This window comes from Orycteropus afer, unplaced genomic scaffold (genome assembly GCF_000298275.1).
Source record: "Orycteropus afer afer isolate SDZICR_OR568_19922 unplaced genomic scaffold, OryAfe1.0 scaffold00097, whole genome shotgun sequence".
In the NCBI taxonomy this organism is placed as follows: Eukaryota; Metazoa; Chordata; class Mammalia; order Tubulidentata; family Orycteropodidae; genus Orycteropus; species Orycteropus afer.
In genome coordinates this window covers 9,163,209-9,183,537 of record NW_006921684.1, presented here as the reverse complement: position 1 = coordinate 9,183,537, position 20,329 = coordinate 9,163,209, and the positions used below count along the sequence as shown (strand labels likewise).

The 20,329-nt window shown below is 40.8% G+C and overlaps 1 protein-coding gene across 1 annotated transcript in view; it reads right to left on the bottom strand.

Annotated features, from left to right (window-relative positions):
- Positions 1-12,275, bottom strand: part of IRAK3 (interleukin 1 receptor associated kinase 3) — a 74,519-nt gene extending 62,244 nt beyond the window's left edge. The window contains exon 1 of the mRNA XM_007942755.2: positions 12,128-12,275. Within this exon, the coding sequence (XP_007940946.2) occupies positions 12,128-12,275 (148 nt within the window). The remainder of the gene's footprint in view (positions 1-12,127) is intronic.
- Between the last annotated feature and the right edge of the window lie 8,054 nt (positions 12,276-20,329).

Genomic DNA, 20,329 nt, shown 5'->3' with positions numbered 1-20,329 from the left:
TATTTTTGTAGGTAGAGGCAGTTCTAATGGCTTCCACTTGGCTTTTCCTACCATAATAGCCCTTACTCCACATGTCAGAGAGCCAATGTGGGAATTCTGCCAATTGCTGAGTATATCTATTCTAATTATGCATTCTGGCACTGGGGAAATCACTACAGGATGGGTTCGGGGACCCACTGGATCCACTGTGAGATGCACCTTAGCTAAGACTCCATCAATAACTTGACCTCCATATGCTCCCACTCTGACTGGTGGGCCACAATGACACTTTGGGTCTCCTGGAATTAGTGTCAATTCAGAGCCAGTGTCCAGTAATCCCCGAAAAGTCTGATTATTTCCTTTTCCCCAATGAACAGTCACTCTCATAAAAGGCCTCAGATCCCTTTGGGGAAGGCTAGGAAAAAGACTGACATTATAGATTTTTGGCAATGTAATTGAGTCCTTCCTCAAAGGGACCTGGCCTCCAGCGTTGGATAGGGTATGCTATCCTGAGTGGGCTGGTAGTGCACGTGTGTGTGTGATCACTTTTCAAAAGTGATAGAAATAAGATGCTTCCACACTGGTATCTTCTTTTTCCCAATTTCTGTGGTTGTTGTTGTGTGGCCTCAGGTCATTCTAACTTAGACTAGAACAGCTCTGACAGGGTTTCCTAGTCTGTCTTTCTCCAGGGGAGTGGCTGGGTGGGTTCCAACCTCCAACCTCCAACCTTCAGTTAGCAGCCAAGCAGTTAACCATTGTGCAACCTGGGCTCCTTTTCCAATCCTCTACTCACTTAATCTTATGATACCCAAGGTTTCTTTAAAAGAGAAGAGGGAGCTATAGCATGATTCTCAGAGAATATTTATGCCTGCATCCCAGGGAGAGGAAAGGGATGGTTCCTATCAGTGGTATCACTGGGGTTAGTGTCATCCAGTGCAGTAACTTATGGCATCACCTCCCCCCCCAAACATCCTCTTGTTCTAGACCATACAGAATCCTTAGTAATATTTAATACCAATTTCAATCACACAATATGTGATATAGTTGTACATTGCTAAAATGTAGTATTTTTAGATTATATGGATACTAATAACAAAATTGTTTTGTAAAATCTTTCTACATTGAATGACAACATTATTAGTTACAACATTATTAGTAACTGAGAGGAAGCCTTTTATTTAAAATTTTTCTTTTTCTTTTCCTTTAATTACTATTTCATTCTCAAAAACTTCTAGATAAGGTCCACAAATACTGATTACAACAACATTGTAGTTAAAATACCAGAAAAGTTGATGAAATCAGAGAGTAAAAGCACCAGGAGCAGTGAAAACAACAGCATGTGCTTATAGGATGTGGGGATGAAACCACATATTTGAAAACTCCACAAAGGAGTGAAATCAGAGCCCCATACACTATACCATCTTCTAAGGAGAAAATTGCCAGTCAAAATGGAGCATTGCTCTGGGCCTCTGGGTACATGTAGGTGCAGGCTGGTTTAGTGGGAGATCTGCCACCCACCTACAGTGCAACTCTGGGCAAGTCACAGATTTAATGAGAAATCTCAAGCTTCTTATTAGTACATGTCCTTTAAAGATTAAAAAAAAAAAAAGTTGCTGTAGAGTCAGTTCTGACTTACCTCGTGACTCCACATGTACAGAGCAGGACTGCACTGCACAGGGTTTTCAAGTGTGTGACCTTTGGGAAGCAGATCACCAGGCCTTTCTTCCTAGGTGCCGCTGGCAGGGTTTGAACTGTCTTTCTTTCAGTTAGTAATCCAGTGCTTAACTCTTTCCACTACCCAGGGATACTAGTCACCACCAAAACATACAGTAAATTTAGCTGCCCTTCTGTTTTGCACTAATTTTAAAACACCTCATCTTTTAAACACTCCCTAGATTCCAAATTAACATTCCAACAAGGGAACTCCAAATATCACATTTCAACCAAATCAGGGAAGGAATGTGAGGGTAACTGGACATCAGCTGGCTTTGTAACAGGGGTGGAGTAGGACGAGATTTAAATAGGCTGGTGGAAGAGGAAAGGCCTGTCAGACAGGGAGTTGTTCTAGAAAACGGTGAAGAGGGTATGAGGGGCAGATTAGGGCAGGTCCTGGGTGTGAGCATAAGAAGTTAAACTTCATCCTGAAAACAATGAGACTGATCTCAGATTTCTGAGAAGGTGTTGCAAAGATGGCAGCTTTATTTTTTGGAAATCCATCTGGTGACAATAGTAGCGGTTCTCATAGCAAGAAAGGGACAGTTGATAACTATTAAGAAAATGCAAAGATTGCCAGCTTTCCCAAATGAATTCATACCTCATTTTGTGTTGGCTTCTTTAAATTTCTGATTTACCCTTTTGAAGTGTACCAGGCCATGGCTCTGTGCTCTCCCACTCTTGACTTGGCTGAGAAACTGCTAATGTAAGATGCTCTCCCTTGAGTACATTTCTGAGATTCAGCTGGAGGGTAAGTGAATAGATGCCAACTGAGCTGAGACTTGTTAGCTCCCTAACACTGATGCAGGCAAAGGGTTCTGAGTTTGCACTAAGTCTAAAGAAAGCTAAATTAGGCAAAGGCAGTTTTCTAACTGTACAAATTCACAGCGTGAAACATACCCAGGGCTCACTTAAAATGGATGCTGCCTGCATACATAGATTGTTTCAAAGACTAGAAATGAAATATGTTGTCTTGTCTTCTAACTGGAGATTCACAGTGCAACCTGAACAGCTTTTCTCTAATGATGATGCATTCTGAATTGAAACACCACTAAAGAGTATCATTAGCATCTATAAAATGTGTAATCCATGTAGATCAAATTCCGTAAAACAATAGCTTCAATTTGATGCTACAGGAATGCAAACTCTTGAAGTGTTAATTGTATCCCTCAATATTTATAGGTTCTTCAATCCTTACTTGCTAAAACGTAGGGCTTTGTTTATTCACAGTATAAACAAATAAAAACGCAGGACTTTGTTTATTCACAGTATAAAACAAAAATAAAAAGGAAGTTCGAAATAACTAATTGTGTTGTAAAGTTAAGAGCATGATAAAATAAAAAGGCAAATGAAAAAAAATATGCTGTAGTTAAGCATTATTTGGAAGGCAAATCATCTTTTGTTCAAAGACATTTTGGCATCAATATAAGCCAAAAGGTCCAGCTGAGAAGTTCAGAAATCAGTTTATCTGAAGATAACTGATATTTATCAGTCACTCAGTACTCAAAGGTCCACAGATGCTGTTTTGAGAATGCAGAACTATGTAGGTAATATTAACCACTGGGGAATTCAGTTGTAGAAAACATGTCTCCATGTGTAAGCATGTATCTGAAGGGGTTTTTTAGACTAATGTAATACGTCCTTATTTGGAATCTTTATATTTGCATATAAGCCACATGTCAAAAAACCCTAGGAAATTTCCATTCTGGCAAAGTTTGTTTTAAGATACATGGTAGGAAAAGAAGGCTCTTTTCTGTCTTTCTACAAAGCATACAAAGAAAATACAATTTTTTTTAAAAGACCCTTTAAGACTGAAGATATTTTTAGTTCCAAAAAAGCAAAACAGAACAAAACAAAGTTCAAAAGTGTAAGTTCGCTCTACTGTTCTTATTAAGTACTTGGCTGCTAATCAAAATGTTGATGGTTTGAATCTACCCAGCAACTCTGCGAGAAAAAGACCTACCAATCTGCTTCAGTAAAGGCTAAACCAAAACCAAACTTGTTGCTGTTGATTTGATTCCAACTCATAGCGACCCTATAGGACAGATTATAACTGCCCCACAGGGTTTCCAAGGCTGTGATCTTTACAGAAGCGGGTTGCCACATGTTTCTCCTACAGGGCAGCTGGTGAGTTTGAACCACTGTCTTTTCAGTTAGTAGCTGAGAAGTTAACCACTGCACCACCAAGACTCCTTCAGTAAAATTTGTTGCTTGTTGGATGCTGTCTAGTTGTTTCAGACTCATAGCAACCCTACGCACAACAGAATGAAAAGGCTGCCCTGTCCTGCAGCATCCTCATAATTGTTGCTATGTTTGAGCCCTGCAAAACAGAACAGGCATGGTGTCAATCCATCTCTTTTAAGGTCTTCTTGTTTTTCGTTGACCCTCTACTTTACCAAGCATGGTGTCCTTCTCCAGGGACTGGACCCTCCTGATTCAAAGTTTCTTCCCTTGTTAAACTTCATTATAACATTTATATAAAAGTCTGTTGCCTACATTAAATTAGAAACACTTGAAGAAGTAGGGACTGTGATGTTGTATCTAACACAGTGCTTTGTCTAAGATTCTGCATAACAAGTTTTGGATGCTATTAAATGTCTGTTCAGACATTCATTCATTCAGTCAACAAATGTTTACTGAATGCCTGCCATGTGCTAGGTGCAATTTTAGATGCCAGGGAATTCAGCAGGGTACAAGACAGACAAAAATCCCTGCCCTCATAACATACTACACAAAACATTTTTCTACATCTTACTTTAGTGAATAGCAACTAGGGTCTTAAAAGCTTGAAAGTGGTCATCTAGATACAACAATTGGTATCTCCTCATCTGGAGCAAAGAAGAACAAAACCAAACATGCATGGAAACAGTTAGTCCAAGGGACTAGTGGACTATGCGAGCCTCAGCCTATTTGAACATGAGACCAGAAGAACTAGATGGTGCCTGGCTACTACTGTCAACCACTTGGAAAAGGATCAGTGCAGGAGGTCCTGGACAGAGTAGGGGGGAAAATGTGGAACAAAACTCAAAATCAGTTTTACTGGTCAATTATGGGAGATCAGAAAGGCATGATTTGCACAAGGAGATAGCTCAGAGGGCAGGAATGTGTAGGAAAGGTTACAGGGAAAAGGTAACCACAGACAGGAAGTAGGAAGAGAGCTGCTACATTATGGGGGTTGCAGTCAGTGTCATGAAACAAAATGAAGTGCTATATGGAACATGAATTTGCTCTGTAAACTTTCACCCAAATCACAATTAAAAAAAAAAAAAAATGCCTGCCCTCATGAAGCTTTCCTAATGGGATAGATGGGCAGTAAACAAAAATATATATAAATATGAAGTATGTGAGAGGTAATTAATTCTATAGAGAAAAATATAGTAGAAAAGGCTCTTAAGGGAGTAGGGGTATCATTTTATAAGAGAAGTTAGGGCAGATAATAGTTAAAGAGATACTTGAAGGAGGTAAGGAAGCAAGACTCAAGGTTACCTGAGGGAAGAATGTTCCTTGCATGATTAAGGAACAACAAAGGGGTGAGTGCAGCTGGAGGTGAGATAATAAGAGAAAGTGAGAAAGTCATTTAGGGCTTTGATGTTTACTCTGAGTGAGATGGGAACCTTCTGGAGGGTTCTGAGTAGAATAATGATAAAATATAATTTAATGTTTAACAGGCCCACTGGCTGCTATGTTGAAAATAGACTCAAGGAGGACAATGGCAGTAGCAGGAGTCCAGTTGGGAGATTGCTGAAATAACCCAGGTGAGATCTGATGGTGGTTAGGAACAGAATGGCTGTGGTGGTAAGAAGTGATTAGATTATTAGATACATTCTGGAGGTAAAGCCAACAACACTTGCTGACAGACAGGATGTGGTTGGTGAAAGAAAGCAAGGAGTGAAAGATGACTCTATTATTTTTGTCCAGAACAAATGGAAGAATGGAATTACCACTAACTGAGATGGGAAAAACTGTGTGTGTGTTAGAGATGGGTAGGGTGGGGATAGGGACAGTTCATGACTGTTTAGTTTGAGATGTCTCTCAAGTAGACAAATAGATAGATGAGGCTGGAGTTCAAGAGACCCAAGCCAGAGATTTAGTAGTTATTAGTGAGAATGCGTAAGGCATTTGACTGCTAACCAGAAGGTTGGCAGTTTAAACCCACCAGCCACTCCGCAGAAGGAAGACTGAGCAATCTACTTCCATAAAGATTTACTGCCTTGGAAACCCAAAGGGGGTCACTATGAGTCAGAATTGACTTGATGGCAGTGAGTTTGGTTTGATATGAGTAAGAATGGCCAGACTTCATCTCATGTACTTTGGTCATGTGGTCAGAGGAGACCATTCCTTGGAGAAGGCTATCATGGTTGGTAAAGTAGAGGGTCAGCGAAAAGGTGAAGACTGTCAACAAGATGGAATGACACACTGGCTGTGATGATGGGCTCAAGCCTAGCAAGGATTGTGAGGATGATGCAGGATCAGTCAGTGGTTTGTTCTGTTATAAACAGGGTCACTATGAGTTGAGCCTTCCTGAAGGCACTTAACCACAACGATAGCATACAGATCAAATTATAAGGTAGTGTGTGTAGTAGATAAACAGAAAAGGCCCATGGACTAAAACCTAGGGCCACTCAAGAGATGAGAGAGACAAAGAAGGACTAATAAGGAGGAAAAAGTAAGAATATCATGTTCTGGTTGTGAAAAAAATAGTGCTTCAACATGTCAAATAAGATGAGAATGAGAACTGATCTCTAAATTTAGTTATGTTGACTGTAGAAAAGAACTTCAGTGGATTGATGAGGGTGAAAGCTATATTAGAGTAAGTTCAAGGGAGAATCCACTACCCATCTGTCAGTTTGTTGTAGTAGGGTGGCTATGTGTTGCTATAACTTTGGAAGCTATGTCACCAGTATTTCAAATACTAGCAGGGTCCCCCATGGTGGACAGCTTTCAGCAGAGCTTCTAGACTAAGACAGACTAGGAAGAAAGGCCCAGCAATCTACTTCCAAAAAATCAGCCAATGAAAATCTTATGGGTCACAATAGGACATTGTTTGATAGTGATGGAAGATGACTTTTGGAAGGCACTCAAAATACACAGCGGCTGTAACAATGGACTGCAGCATACCACTGGTCATGAAGATGGCACAGGACAGGGCAACGTTTCATTCTGCTGCTCAGGGGGGTCGTCATGAGTCAGAGCTTAACCCAGGCAACTGACCACAACTAGGGAGAATGGGAGGAGAGGAACTGGGATATAGATAGCCATTTTGAAGAATTTTGCTATAAAGGGAAAACAGAGAAATGACTGGTAGGTTAGAGTGGAAGTGGGGTCTAGAGAGAACATTGTAAAATAGAAGAAAAAGCTTCCAAAAGAACTGCCCCATAGCGTTTCCAAGACTATAAATCTTTATGGAAGCAGACTGCCACATCTTTCTCCTGCTAACAAAGACAACCCATTCTTAAATGGTATTATAACCAGAGGCATAGAGGTTAGGATTTACAACACATATTTTGGGGGGATATAATTAAATCCATAGCAATTAAGACACTAGTACAAAAGGAGAATTTGACCTAAACAGTGGATTCCAAACCAGGCTGCATAAGAATCACCTTGGGGCCTGTCAAAAAACCAGAGAGATGCTGTACCTTCATCTGAGACCTACTCAATCAGCAGCTTCAGGGGTAGGGCCTGAGCATCTGTATCTGTACCAGATTGCACACCTGCACCTAATACAACAAAGATTTTTGTCTGAATTATTTCTGATGATTACACTTAATACTTCTGATGGTTGGTTTTCCCAACTTTCAGGCTTGTGAACAATAATCTTGTGTATACTCATCATATATATGTTGATACATAATCTGCCTACATAATCTGTAGTATATTGACAGAGAACTTCCAGAAGTGCAGGCTGGATTCAGAAGGACGTGGAACAAAGGATATTATTGCTGATGTCAGATGGCTCTTGGCTCAAAGCAAAGAATACCCAAAAGATGCTTATTTGTGTTTTATTGACTATGATTTTGTGTGGATCATAACAAATTGTGGATAACATTGAGAAGAATGAGAATTCCACAACACTTAATTGTGCTCATGAGGAACCTGTACATAGACCAGGAGGCTGCTATTCGAATGGAACAAGGGGACACTGCATGCTTTAAAATCAAGAAGGGAATGTGTCAGGGTTGTATCCTTTCATCTTTCTTATTCGATCTATATGCTGAGCAAATAATCTGAGAAGCTGGACTATATGAAGAACATGGCATCAAGATTGGAGGAAGAATCATTAACAACCTGCAATACAATGATGACACAACTTTGCTTGATGAAAGTGAGGATGACTTAAAGCACTTACTGATGAAGTTTGAAGAATACAGTCTGCAGTATGGATTACATCTCAATATACAGAAAAAAAAATCCTCACAACTGGACCTATAAGCAGCATCACGATGAATGGAGAAAAGATTGAAATTGTTAAAGACTTCACATTGCTTGGTTCTACAATCGATGCCAGTGGAAGCAGCAGTCAGGACATCAGACAACTTATAGCACTGGGCAAGTCGGCTGCAAGGGACCTCTTTCAAGTGCTGAGGAGCAACGATGTCTCCTTGAAGACTAAGGTGCACCTGACACAAGCCATGGTATTTTCAATTGCCTCATATGCATGTGAGAGCTGGACAATGAATAAAGAAGAATGAAGAAGAATAGACACTTTTGAGATGTGGTACTGGCGAAGAATGCTGAATGTACTGTGGACTGCTAAAAGAACTAACAGATCTGTCCTGGAGGAAGTGCAGCCAGAATGCTCCTTGGAAGTGAGAACGGCCAGACTTCGTCTCACCTATTTTGGTCATATTGTCAGAAGGGGCCATTCCCTGGAGAAGAATGTCATGCTTGGTAAGGTGGACAGTCGACAAAGGAGGAGAAGGCCCTCAACGAGATGGATTGACATAGTGGCTGCAGCGATGCACTCAAGTATAGTGGGGATCAGGGAGCTGGCGTAGGACCGGGTGGTGTTTCCTTCTGCTGTGCATAGGGTCCCTATGATTCGGAGGTGACTCGACAGCATCTAACAACAACAACAACAGCAATCTGCCTCTTTCTGTGCCATCTTTGTAAAACAGCTTTGATATTCATCACCAAGAATCATGATCAGCTTGAGCAGTTTTGCCTATTACTATCACAGTTGTTTCCTGTATGGAATTTTGGACCCTCTATAGCTTTAGGCTCTGAGCCGTCCTGAGCATAAACAGGACTATGCTTAATTCAAGGAGCCCTAGTAGCACAATGGTTAAAGTACTTGGCTGCTAACTGAAAGGTCAATGGCTTGAACCCACCAGCTGCTCTGCAGAAGAAAGACGTATCAATCTGCTTTTGTAAGATTACAGTCTTAGAAACCCTATGGGGCAACTCTACTGTGTACTATAAGGTCACTAAGAATTGAATTGACTCAATGGCAATGGGTTTCATTTTAGTCCTTAATGCAATCTTCCAACTCTCCCCACTAAGGTCAAGTTTTCCCTTCCCGTACCTCTTACCCCCTCTCTCACTGCACTGTACCAGTATGAGAACACAGTTGCCCTCAATGGCCCCGAGCTGAGCCACCCTGCCTGACAATCCATGAAGCAACTCGTCAGTTCCAGGTCTCCTGCAGAGCTATATGGTCCAGGCACTCTGTAGTCCCAGCTCTCTGCAAATGAATTATACATAGCTGGAGTAAACACTCCAGATCTTTCCACTAGGAAGATGGGCTGTATGTATTAAATGGCTCACTGAATTGTTCTTTCATGCCAGAAACAGCTGTACTTCAGGGAGGCTCTGAGACACAGCAGAAAAGAGCACAGCTGCAGCTGTAACCTTGGGGAACTGTGTGTGCGGCGGGGGGATGGACCTGTGGAGGGGTTGTGGTTAAAGTGCAAGCCCTGGATCCATCCAGACTGCCATGCTTCAAGTCCTGGCTCTGCCACTTCTTAGCTGCTGTACTTGGGCAAGTTACTTAACCTGTTTGTACTTCAGTTTCTCCATCCCTTAAAACATTGGTAAGTGATAACAGCACATACTTCATTGGACAAGAGGAAATTGAAATCATTAAATTCTGGATTTCTCTGGCTACTCAAAAGTGCCAATCAGGAATTAAAAAAAGGAGACCCAGCAACACTGGGCTGGACTTTCTGAGAGGCATCCATCACCTGGGGCTGAGCGCTAACTGCTCCTTTTAGAGGGACACATGTTCTTCCATTTCACAGTCTCCACCAACTGCTTCACTCATGAATGATACCTGCCGGGTCCCCTTTACTACCCATGGACTGGATGGACTAAGAACATTTTTCTCCCACAAATTCAGTAACTAAATATGGGTGCAAATACTGGCCATGGCATCATCCATTTAAAAAAGGCCTGGTGGGGGAAGGATCTTATCTCTTGTATGCATACTGGAAGTTCCTATATTTTTCCAGAAACCAAAGAGTTGAGCCTCCTTTTCAGAAATGTTGACTTAAGGAACATAGTTTAAAATTACAGCCCTTGTGTTTTGTAATATATAAACAATATTCAAATAACTGGAAGCCCAGTGCTACAATTCCAGAAAGTGTGACCACATATTCATCAACCAACAAACAACAAAAACTGTTCTCACAGGTCATCTACTAATCTTCATAAGAAAAATAGCTATTTCAGAGAATTTAATGTTTTGACATAATCATGTTTATTTTCAATTAACATTAAATGTGACATAATGAAGTAACAAAATCTCAAAACAAAAAGCCTGTATTTAATAAAACTAAAATTTTTGTCTAAAGTATTTCTGATGACTACACCCTATACTTCAGTACTTCTAACAGTTGCTCAACTTTCCACAATGTCTGTATAAAATAGAGTTTTGAAGCCAATTTTCTAGATTAAAATAAAAAGGCATTCTTTAGCACAAACCTTCATTCCACACCAAATTGGATAAATGAGCAAGATATAATTATTTAAGAAAATTGGGATGCACATTAACTATAAATACTATTTTTACGCTAGCATTTCACCTGTAATTTAATTAAATTGGAGAGTTGAGGGGTGCTTAGAAAACATCAAAAAATAGATATTTTAGAGTTATAAAAATGTTCTAATATGTCAATTGTATTCTGGGGTTATTTTGCAGAGGCAAAAGGAAGACTTGACAAAATATTCCAAATCAGATAAGACAGAAAAATGATAGGAGTAAGATGCTTTCACACTGGTATCTTCCTTTTCCAAGCCTCTGTTGATGTTGACTCATAGAGCGGAACTGCCCCTCAGAGGGTTTCTTAGGCTGCTATTCTCAAGGGGAGTGGCTGGGCGGGTTACAACCGGCAACCTTTCGGTTAGAGCTGAGCACTTAACCATTGCTCACCCAGAGCTTTTCCAATTCTCTGCTCACTTAATATTATGATACCCCAAGTTTTGCTTAAAGAGAAGAGGTAACTATAACATAGGTCTCAGGGAATCTTTATGCCTACTTTCTAGAAGAGAAGAGCCATGGTTCTGATCAGTGGCATAACTAAGGTTGGTGTCATCCAGTGCAGTAACTCTCCATGTCTTACACACCCCAAAGACCTCCTCCCGTATAAGACCACACAGAATCTTTAGTAATGCTTATTACCAAATTTAACCATAGAATATTGTGTGATAAGTATAGTTGTAAATTGCTAAAAATGTAATATTTCATAGATTATATGAATTCTAATAACAAAGTTATTTGTAAAATCTTTCTACATTTAATTATATTATTAATTACAACCTTATGACTGAATGGAAGCTGTTTTTTATATTTCTCTTCTTTTCCTTTAATTACTCCTTCATTCTCAAGAAAGTTCTCGATATAGGTTCACAAATACTAATTATCACAATATTTACCCAACACTCCACAAAATTTATCAAAAAACAGACTAAAAACACCAGCAACAATGAATACATTAGCGCAGTTGGAGCCGGTGCAGACGAAACATGATTGGCAGCATCACTGTAATTGGGTAATCATGACAGCTCTGACAGGAGCTCATTGAAAGGTTCAAAAAGTAAGTCAGCATAGCGTTTTAGCCTGGTAGGTATACTGATACATGTACGCTGGGCTTTTGAAAAATGTTTTTGTTGTTATGACTAATTACAGCGATATTTTTATAAAAAGTAATAGATTTCTGCTGAAACACTACACACAATTTTATGAACAGTCATTTTGGTGTCACCCTCTCTGACTGTGTCATCCGGTGCGGTGGGTACCCCTGAACCCCCTAGAGTTTCCAGTGGTAACCACGGTCGGAACCTCCCCGAGACGGTGCGATCCCGGCGCGCCTGGCAGCAGCTCGGTACCGCGCAGAGTTTGCCCTGCACCTCAGGCAGCAGGGAGGTCGGACAGAGCTTGCGCACTGCCGCCCTCGCAGCCCCAGCCCCCGAGCCCCAGCCTGGGGGCCGCACTCACCCAGGCCGCGCCAGCCCAGCGGGCCGTCGCAGCTGTCCAGGACTGTGCAAAGCTCGCCCAGCAGCCAGGGAGGCAGGTCGAACAGCAGTGTGTGCGCCGAGAGCTCGCCGCGGGCCCCGCGGTTCCCTGCTGCCGCTGCCCAGGCCATAGTTCGGCTGCTGGAGACCAGAGGAAAGGAGGAGGAGAAGGGATGAGAAGCCCAGGCTCTCTCCACGCTTGCGAGGTGCAGTTACACAACCACGGAAATCCTGCTTCCACAACAACGGCCAAGGCAGCAGAACAAGTTGTGCCCAGGCCCTTGAAGGGGCGGACCTACATGACGCGAGGAGCTAGTGACGGCTCTGCTCTGTCGAGGCCCGGCCTTGACGGTGGGGTCTCCCTGTTTGTGGTTATTCTGTCTTCATTGGCTTCATGTTTTGAACAGAGTTGTTCATCCCTTTGGGTTTAGAACTTGACTGAAGAGACAAGGCAAAGAGTGAAGACCAGAATTGCAGACCTGGAGGAAGATCAGAATTGCACAACTAATTCCTGGGTGATGCAAACGGTTAAGTGTTCAACTACTAGCCAAAAAAGTTGATAGTTGGGACTCGGCCAGAGATAACTAGGAAAACAGGCCTGGAGATTTGCTTCTGAAAGGTTACAGCCTCGAAAACCCTAAGGAGCAGTTATATTCTGCACAAAAGGGAACGCCATGACTAAGAACTGACTCAAGGGCAACTAACACCGCCACCACCACCCAGTCTGCCTGCCCTGTATGGACTGTCTTCTGTGTGAATGGATATGAGACTGGCTATTACTTCTTCAAAAAGTATTGTTTTTATTTATTCCTGTCAGAAAAGAGAAACAATTCATTGAGGAAGTCTTGGAAAACAGAAAAATTGAAAGAAGGAAATAATCACTCATAACCCCACTCTGCTGAAGACAAACACTCTAAATGTTTTGCCATATTCCCATCCCAACTTCTACTGATTTTTAACAGATGATATTGTACGTAAATGCCGTGATTACTGGAAAACATGAATATAAGTACCAACAACAGAAAAACACACCAAATACCAAATCAGAGTAAAACTGTATTCATCTTCTTCACAACACCGCCCCTCTTCCATACCGCTATTTTTTTTTTTTTTACTGTTTGTTTCTCCAGTGGCATCACTAGTGGGTTCTGGGGTGCAGATCATATGGAGTGATACTGTCAGAGGGGTTGACACGTCTATGAAATTTTTGTGCTGTGTTTCAGCATAAATTTATTATTTTTGATAAAATTATTCCTTTATTTAGCTATAACAACACAAATAAGCCCAGCTTACACATATTAATGTACCTACCGGGCTAAAACTCTATGCTAATTTATTTTTTGAATCTTCTGTCAGAGCAATTACAATGCTGCCGCCAATCATGTGGTTTCATCTGCACATGCCACAAACACATGCTATTGTTTTCATTACCACTAGTATTTTTAATCTCTGATTTTGTCAAATGTTCTGGTACTTCAGCTACAATAGGAGCTCTGGTGGTGTAGTGCCTAAGGCATCTGACTGCTAACCAGAACCCACCAGCCACTCCTCGGAAGGAAGATTGGGCAATCTACTTCTGTAGAGATACCACCTTGGAAACACAGGAGGGGTTGCTATGAGTTGAATCCAACTCGTCAACAATGAGTTTGGTTTTTGGTTTATTATAACTGTAGGAGCTTTGGTGGTGTAGTGCCTAAGGCATTTGACTGCTAACCAGAAAACTGGTTGTTCAAACCCACCAGCCACTCCTTGGAAGGAAGGTTGGGCAATCTACTTCCGTAGTGATATACTGCCTCGGAAACCCAAGGAAGGGTTGTTGTAAGTCAGATCCGGTTCGATGGCACTGAGTTTTTTTGTTTGTTTGTTAATGTTGTAACTAATAATATAATTCAATATAGAAAGATTTTACAAAACAACTTTGTTATTAGTATTCATATAATCTAAGAAATATTACATTTTAGCAAGTTTCAACTATATTTATCACATATTATTCTATGATTAAAATTGATAATAAACATTCCTAAGGATGCTGTGTGATCTGGTACAGAAGGAGGTTTATGGCAGAGGGTGTGTGTGTGGCACTATGAGTTAACTGTACTGGGTGACATTAACCCTAATGATGCCACTGCGTTTCTCCCTGGGCTTCCTGATAGATCTTTTGACCACTTATTCCTTCTTCAAAGTGCTTCACAGAATCTTCCCGTTGTTTTCAATGTGGAGTTTACATAAAATTGACCAGTTTCTAAATCTTCTAACATTATACTTGTAATATCCCCAAAGCAGGTATGATGCAAATGCTACTGATAAAAAGAGGAAATACTGGGAGACTGTTCAGAAAAATCCAAAACTGAATGAACTGAGGAGTGGACAGTGGCCATCAACTGAAAAAGATCAGCAACTATTTGAACTCTTTACTTTGTGGTTTTTGGCAATGGTACATCCCAAAGGTCAACCGGCAGTCAGTTTGGTTTTTTTAATTGTTGTTGTTCAAATGACTAGGGTCTTATTGTCATTCTATACACACTTAAAGGGATTACCTGAATAAACTGAGCAACAGAGGCAATATATAATTAAGTATAGAGTATCTCTTGAATTGCTAGACTAGGGTTGCAAACTAAATATGGAGAGGAACCAGGAAATCACTGTGAATGAGGGAAGTAGTCAGCAGGGACTGTTTTGCCAGATCTTCTAATTTACCAGGGAGGAAGAATTTTATATAAAATCTCCTCTGTTGGCAGTTGTATCAGACCGTGCTCCGTCCCTGTTCCTTAAACTACCTTTTGAGTTTTGAATGTTATATCATCTGGTTATATCACTTACACTGTTCACTGTTGTCATCCACTGGTCTATTCCATCCCAACTCCTGTTCATTTTAGACTATATAGCTCTTGGCTCACTGGCACTCTCTCCAATACTCAAACCAAAAAACTCACTGTCATGGAGTCGATTCTGACTCATAGTGACCCCCACTGAGTTTCCAAGGCTGTAAATCTTTATGGAAGCAGACTGTTCCATCTTTCTTCTGTGGAGCTGCTGCTGGGTTTGAACCACTGACCTTTTGGTTAGCACCAGAACTCCTTTCTCTAATGCTAATCCTGTCTTAATTCTTTCTTATTTGACATACACATGTAGAATAGGTGATAATCTTCCCAATGCCTTGGCCTCGTATCTCCTTGACTCCTCCTCTTCATTGTATATCAGCCATTCACTCCTGTGATCATCCGCTACAACTTTCATTATCAAGAACTGCATCCCATCCATAATTTCTAATTCACAAATCCATTCTCTGACCACACCTCCTATCCTGCTACCACAATCCCTCTGATACTCTGGCACTGACAATACTTGCCTCTTCTCAGGATCTCTAAATCAAAATTTTGCTACCTTCCCTCTGGTGCCCTCACCTTCCTGATCTCCTAACTCTTCTCCTCACCCTGTTCAAAGTTTACAGTAGATTATCCTAATCACTCACTTGCACACGCTTGCTATTCCCTTGTTCCCCTCTCACTTTGTTGAACTCTCTTAACAAACCTATCATTCTGGTTAAATCCAATTATCCAACTGTTGGCCTTATGCCAATGTAGCTGGAAGGAGGAAAAAAAAGACAATAATAACAAAAACCCAACCCCAAGAATTGACTATAAACTTTAAAAATTAGGCCATGACTCTCAAGCGGGTCCCTTATGCTGCCAAGCAATCATATATTGCCTTCAGTCCATTTATTCTTCTGGTGTCCTTGACAACTATTATATAATTTCTCCTCTCCTCAGCTCCCATAACCTTCTCCCCATTCTCATGCTCATCTGATAACATTGAGAATATTCATTAAGAATACTGATGCATCAGAAAAAGTCTTCCACAGAATCTCACTACACATCACCTACCTACCAGTATCTACATCAACATACACTTTTTCCTCTTTTCCATAGATGAATTATCTAGGCTCCAATCTAAGTCTAGTCCCTTCACCTATGCACTAGATCTTATTCCCAGTCCCCTACTCAAGAATATCAAGGACAGCAGTTCTCTCCTCTCTCTGCTATATCATCTATTTCTCACTCCTTACTGGATCAATTCCATTAGCTAACAAATATGCTGTTATTTGTGCCATCTTAAAACAAAAATATCAATGCCCATGGAAACAGCAGCCAAGAAATCAAGAGACATATTGTATTGGGTAAATCTGCTGCTATATATATATATATATCTTCAAAGTGTTTAAGACAAAGATGTCACTTGAAAGAGTAAGGTGCACTTGACTAGCTTGCCATGGTCTTTTCAATAGCCTCATATGCATGTGAGAGTTGGACAATGAACAAGGAAGACCAAAAATGAATTGATGCACTTGAACTGAGGTGTTGGCAAAGAATATTGAATGTACCCTGGACTACCAGAAGAATGAACAAATCTGTCTTGGAGGAAGTACAGCCAGAATGTTCATTAGACGCAAGAATGGCCAGACATGGTCTCTCATACTTTGCTCTTGTTGTCTGAAGGGATCAGTCCCTGGAGAAGGATATTATACTTGGTAAAATAGAGGTTCAGAAGAAAAGGGGAAGACCTTCAGCAAGATGGATTCACACAGTGACTGCAGCAATGGGCTTAAGCATAGTGACGATTGTGAGCATGGTACCAGACTGGACAAATGTTTCATTCTGTTGTACACTGTAAGTTGGAACCAACTTAATGGCACCTAATAACAACAATAAAACACTTATTTTGATGCTACTTCTTCCTTCTATCTGCCACCCCCTTTTTTTTTCCCCTGTGTAGTGAAGAGTTGAATACTATCATGGTCTCCAATTTTTCTTCTCCTATCTTCTCTTAAACCCACCTAATTAGACTACCCCCTCCTCCACCACTCCTTCACTGACTGCTCTCTTCAAGGTCACTTGTGACTTCCATATCATTGCTAAATAGTAATCACTTCTCAGTCTTCATTTTACTTATCAGCAGCTTTTAACACAACTGATCACCCTTCTTTCTTGAATACTTTTTCCACTTGACTTCCAGGACACTTCATGCTCTTAGATTTTTCTCTCATCTCACTGGTCATTCCTCATTTTCCTCTGCTCATTCCTTCTCTTCTTTCTCACGTCATAAGGTTGGGGTATCCCAGGGCTCAATCCATTGTTTTCTCTCTATCTAAACCTATTCCCTTGGTGATCTCAATTGATGTTGAGGCTTTTAATATCATTTATATGCAAAGAACCAAAAACACCAAACTTACTGCAGTGAAGTCCAATCCAACTCACAGCGACCCCCACTTGTGTTTCTGAGGTGGTATCACTATGGAAGTAGATTACCCAACCTTCCTTCCAAGGAGCTGGTGGGTTTGAACTCCCAGACTTCTGGTTGGCAGTCAAATGCCTTAGGCACTACGCAACCAGAGCTCTGAATTGCCATATTTATATGTCAAGTCCATACCTCTCTCCGAACTTCAGATTAGTGTCCAAAATTGAATTATAATCGTTTATTTTTCTCTATGCACAGGAGCTCTTTTTTCTTTTTCACTTTGTTTTTTATTATTATGATTTGTGTGAAAGTTTACAGAGCAAATTCATCTTCCATGCAGTACTTCATACACATTTTGTTTCATAACATTGATTGCAATCGCCATAATGTAATAACTCTCTTCCCACTTCCTCCCTGTGGTTACCTTTTTCCCTGTGTCCTTTTTTCCTATGCATTCCTGCCCTCTGAGCTATTTCCCTGTGCAAATGTTGACCTTCTGATCTCCCATGACTAACTGTTATAAAGAGTGTCCTTACCTAGTGTAAATGTTCACCTTATACACCTGACTATTGTTTGGCTGGAAGCCACTGGAGTAAGTTCAATTCCAGGCCTGAAGCAGGACTAGGGCCATAGTCTTGGGGGTGTTCCCAGTCTATCAGACCAGTAAGCCTGGTCTTTTTTATGATTTTGAGTTTTGGTCCACATTTTTCTCCCACTCTATCCAGGATCTCCTGCACTGATCCATTTCCAAGTGGTTGACAGTGGTAGCTGGGCACCATCTAGTTCTTCTGGCCTTGGGGTCATGTAGGCTGAAATTCACATGATTCTCTAGTCCTGTGGACTAATTGTTTCCATGTGTCTTTGGTTTTCTTCATTCTTCTTTGCTTTGGATGAGGAGCAAAGGCATCTAGATGGAGGCTTGCAAACTTTTAAGACCACAGTTACTACTTAAAAAAGCAGGATGTAGAACAATGTTTGTACATAGCATGTTATGCCAATTGAGCTTGATGTCCCCCGTAACCATGGTCTCGAGCCTACAGATCCAACAACTCGTTCTGTCATGGTGGTTGTCTGTGGCTAAGAAGTTATCATTACTTTGCCCCAGTTTGTTCTGTTTACATGGACATTCTTACAGCACATACACTTACACATGTAGAAATGTCATCTGCAATATATGCTTATGGGTATATTCACTTCTGCCTAGACAAACCTGATCATTCAGCCTGTCTACGTATGTATCTACTTGTAGTTTAGTGTTTGTTACTACTGATAATAGTACACACTGCTAGTGGGACTGTAAAATGATACAACTGTGGAAATCGCTGTGGTGATTCCTTAAAAAGTTGGAAATAGAAATACTTTTTCTATTTACCAATCCCATTACTAGCTATACATGATAAAGAAGTGAGAGCCAATACAGAAATAGATATGTGCACACCCATGTTCATCACAGCACTATCACAATAGCAAAGAGATGGAAACAACCTAAGTGCCCATCAACAGAGGAATGGATAACCAAACTATGGTACATACACACAATGGAATACCATTCAACACTAAAGAATAACGTATAATCTGCTAAACACTGCATAACATGGATGAACTTGGAGGACATTAACGAGTAAAATAAGTCAATCACAGATGGGCAAATATTGTGGCATTTGACTGCTAACCAGAAGGCTGTCAGTTCAAACCCACCAGCCGCTCCTTGGAAGGAAGGTTGGGCAATCTACTTCCATAGTAATACCGCCTCAGAAACCCAAGGAGGGGTTGCTATGAGTCGGATCCGACTCAACGGCAGTGGGTCAGGTACTTTTGTAAAAAGTCAAAAATGAATTCTTGCTCATGCCTCTGAAACTTGCTCTTCTCACATACTTCCCATCTAAGTTAATGGCAATTTCATACGTCCAGTTGCTTGAACCAAAAAACCTTTGAGTCATCCTTGACTCCTCTATTTCTTTACAACCCACATTCAACCCACCAGCAACTCCTGTAAAGTCTCACTTCAAAACAGACCTAAATCTGACCACTTTCTCCTACCACCATGGCCACTACTGTAGAACCACTACGATATCTTATCTAGAATATTGCAGAAGATTCCTAACTGGTCTCTGCTTCCAGTCTTGCTTCCTGTGGTCTTTTCTCAATGTCTCAGTTAGACTTAACCTTTTCAATCAAATCAGATCATGTCATTCCACTGCTCCTAATTTTGGTCAGAATAAAAGTCAGATTTTTGGTATGATCTGCATTCTCCCTATCTCCTCCTCACTATCCCCTCACTTCATTACCTTCTGATCTCATTCCTTTGTTCATTCTGCTTTGGTCATACTATCTCCCTGCTTGTCCTTGAACACAACAGGCAAAGTCCCTTTGTACTTGTTATTCTCTTACTGTACAGTCTTCCCACATGTCTAAGATCTACCCTGACTTCCATATTTAAAATTGCACAGAGGTCCTTGCACTCAGATTTTAACTGGATGTGACTGAAGCTGACCCAACAATAAATGGTTTGAGCGGATGGCTCTTCCTTTTACTCTGTATATAAATATGAACATGCAGAAACTCCGGTCATTTCTAGCAACCATTTTTCAATCACATGGAGACCAATATTAGGATGAGCCCTGAAGTGAGCCCTGAGGATGGTCTAGTGAGATTAAAAAAACAGGTTTTTACTAACATTATTGAGCAGGTCATTCATTCTGCACCTGGGGCTTGACCAATTTGTGGGCTTATGGCTATATGAGATAAATTCACTTATTAAGTCAGTTTTGGAGCCACAAATATTGTTATTTGCAGCCAAAAGCATTAAACACTCTGTGGTGCAGTACATTATTTACTCAGTACATAATTACTCAATCTAGCCCTTCTAAATTAAAGTTGTCAAGGATTTCATTTTATTTACCTGGATCCATATCCAACAACCATTGAAGCATCAGTCACAAATCAAATA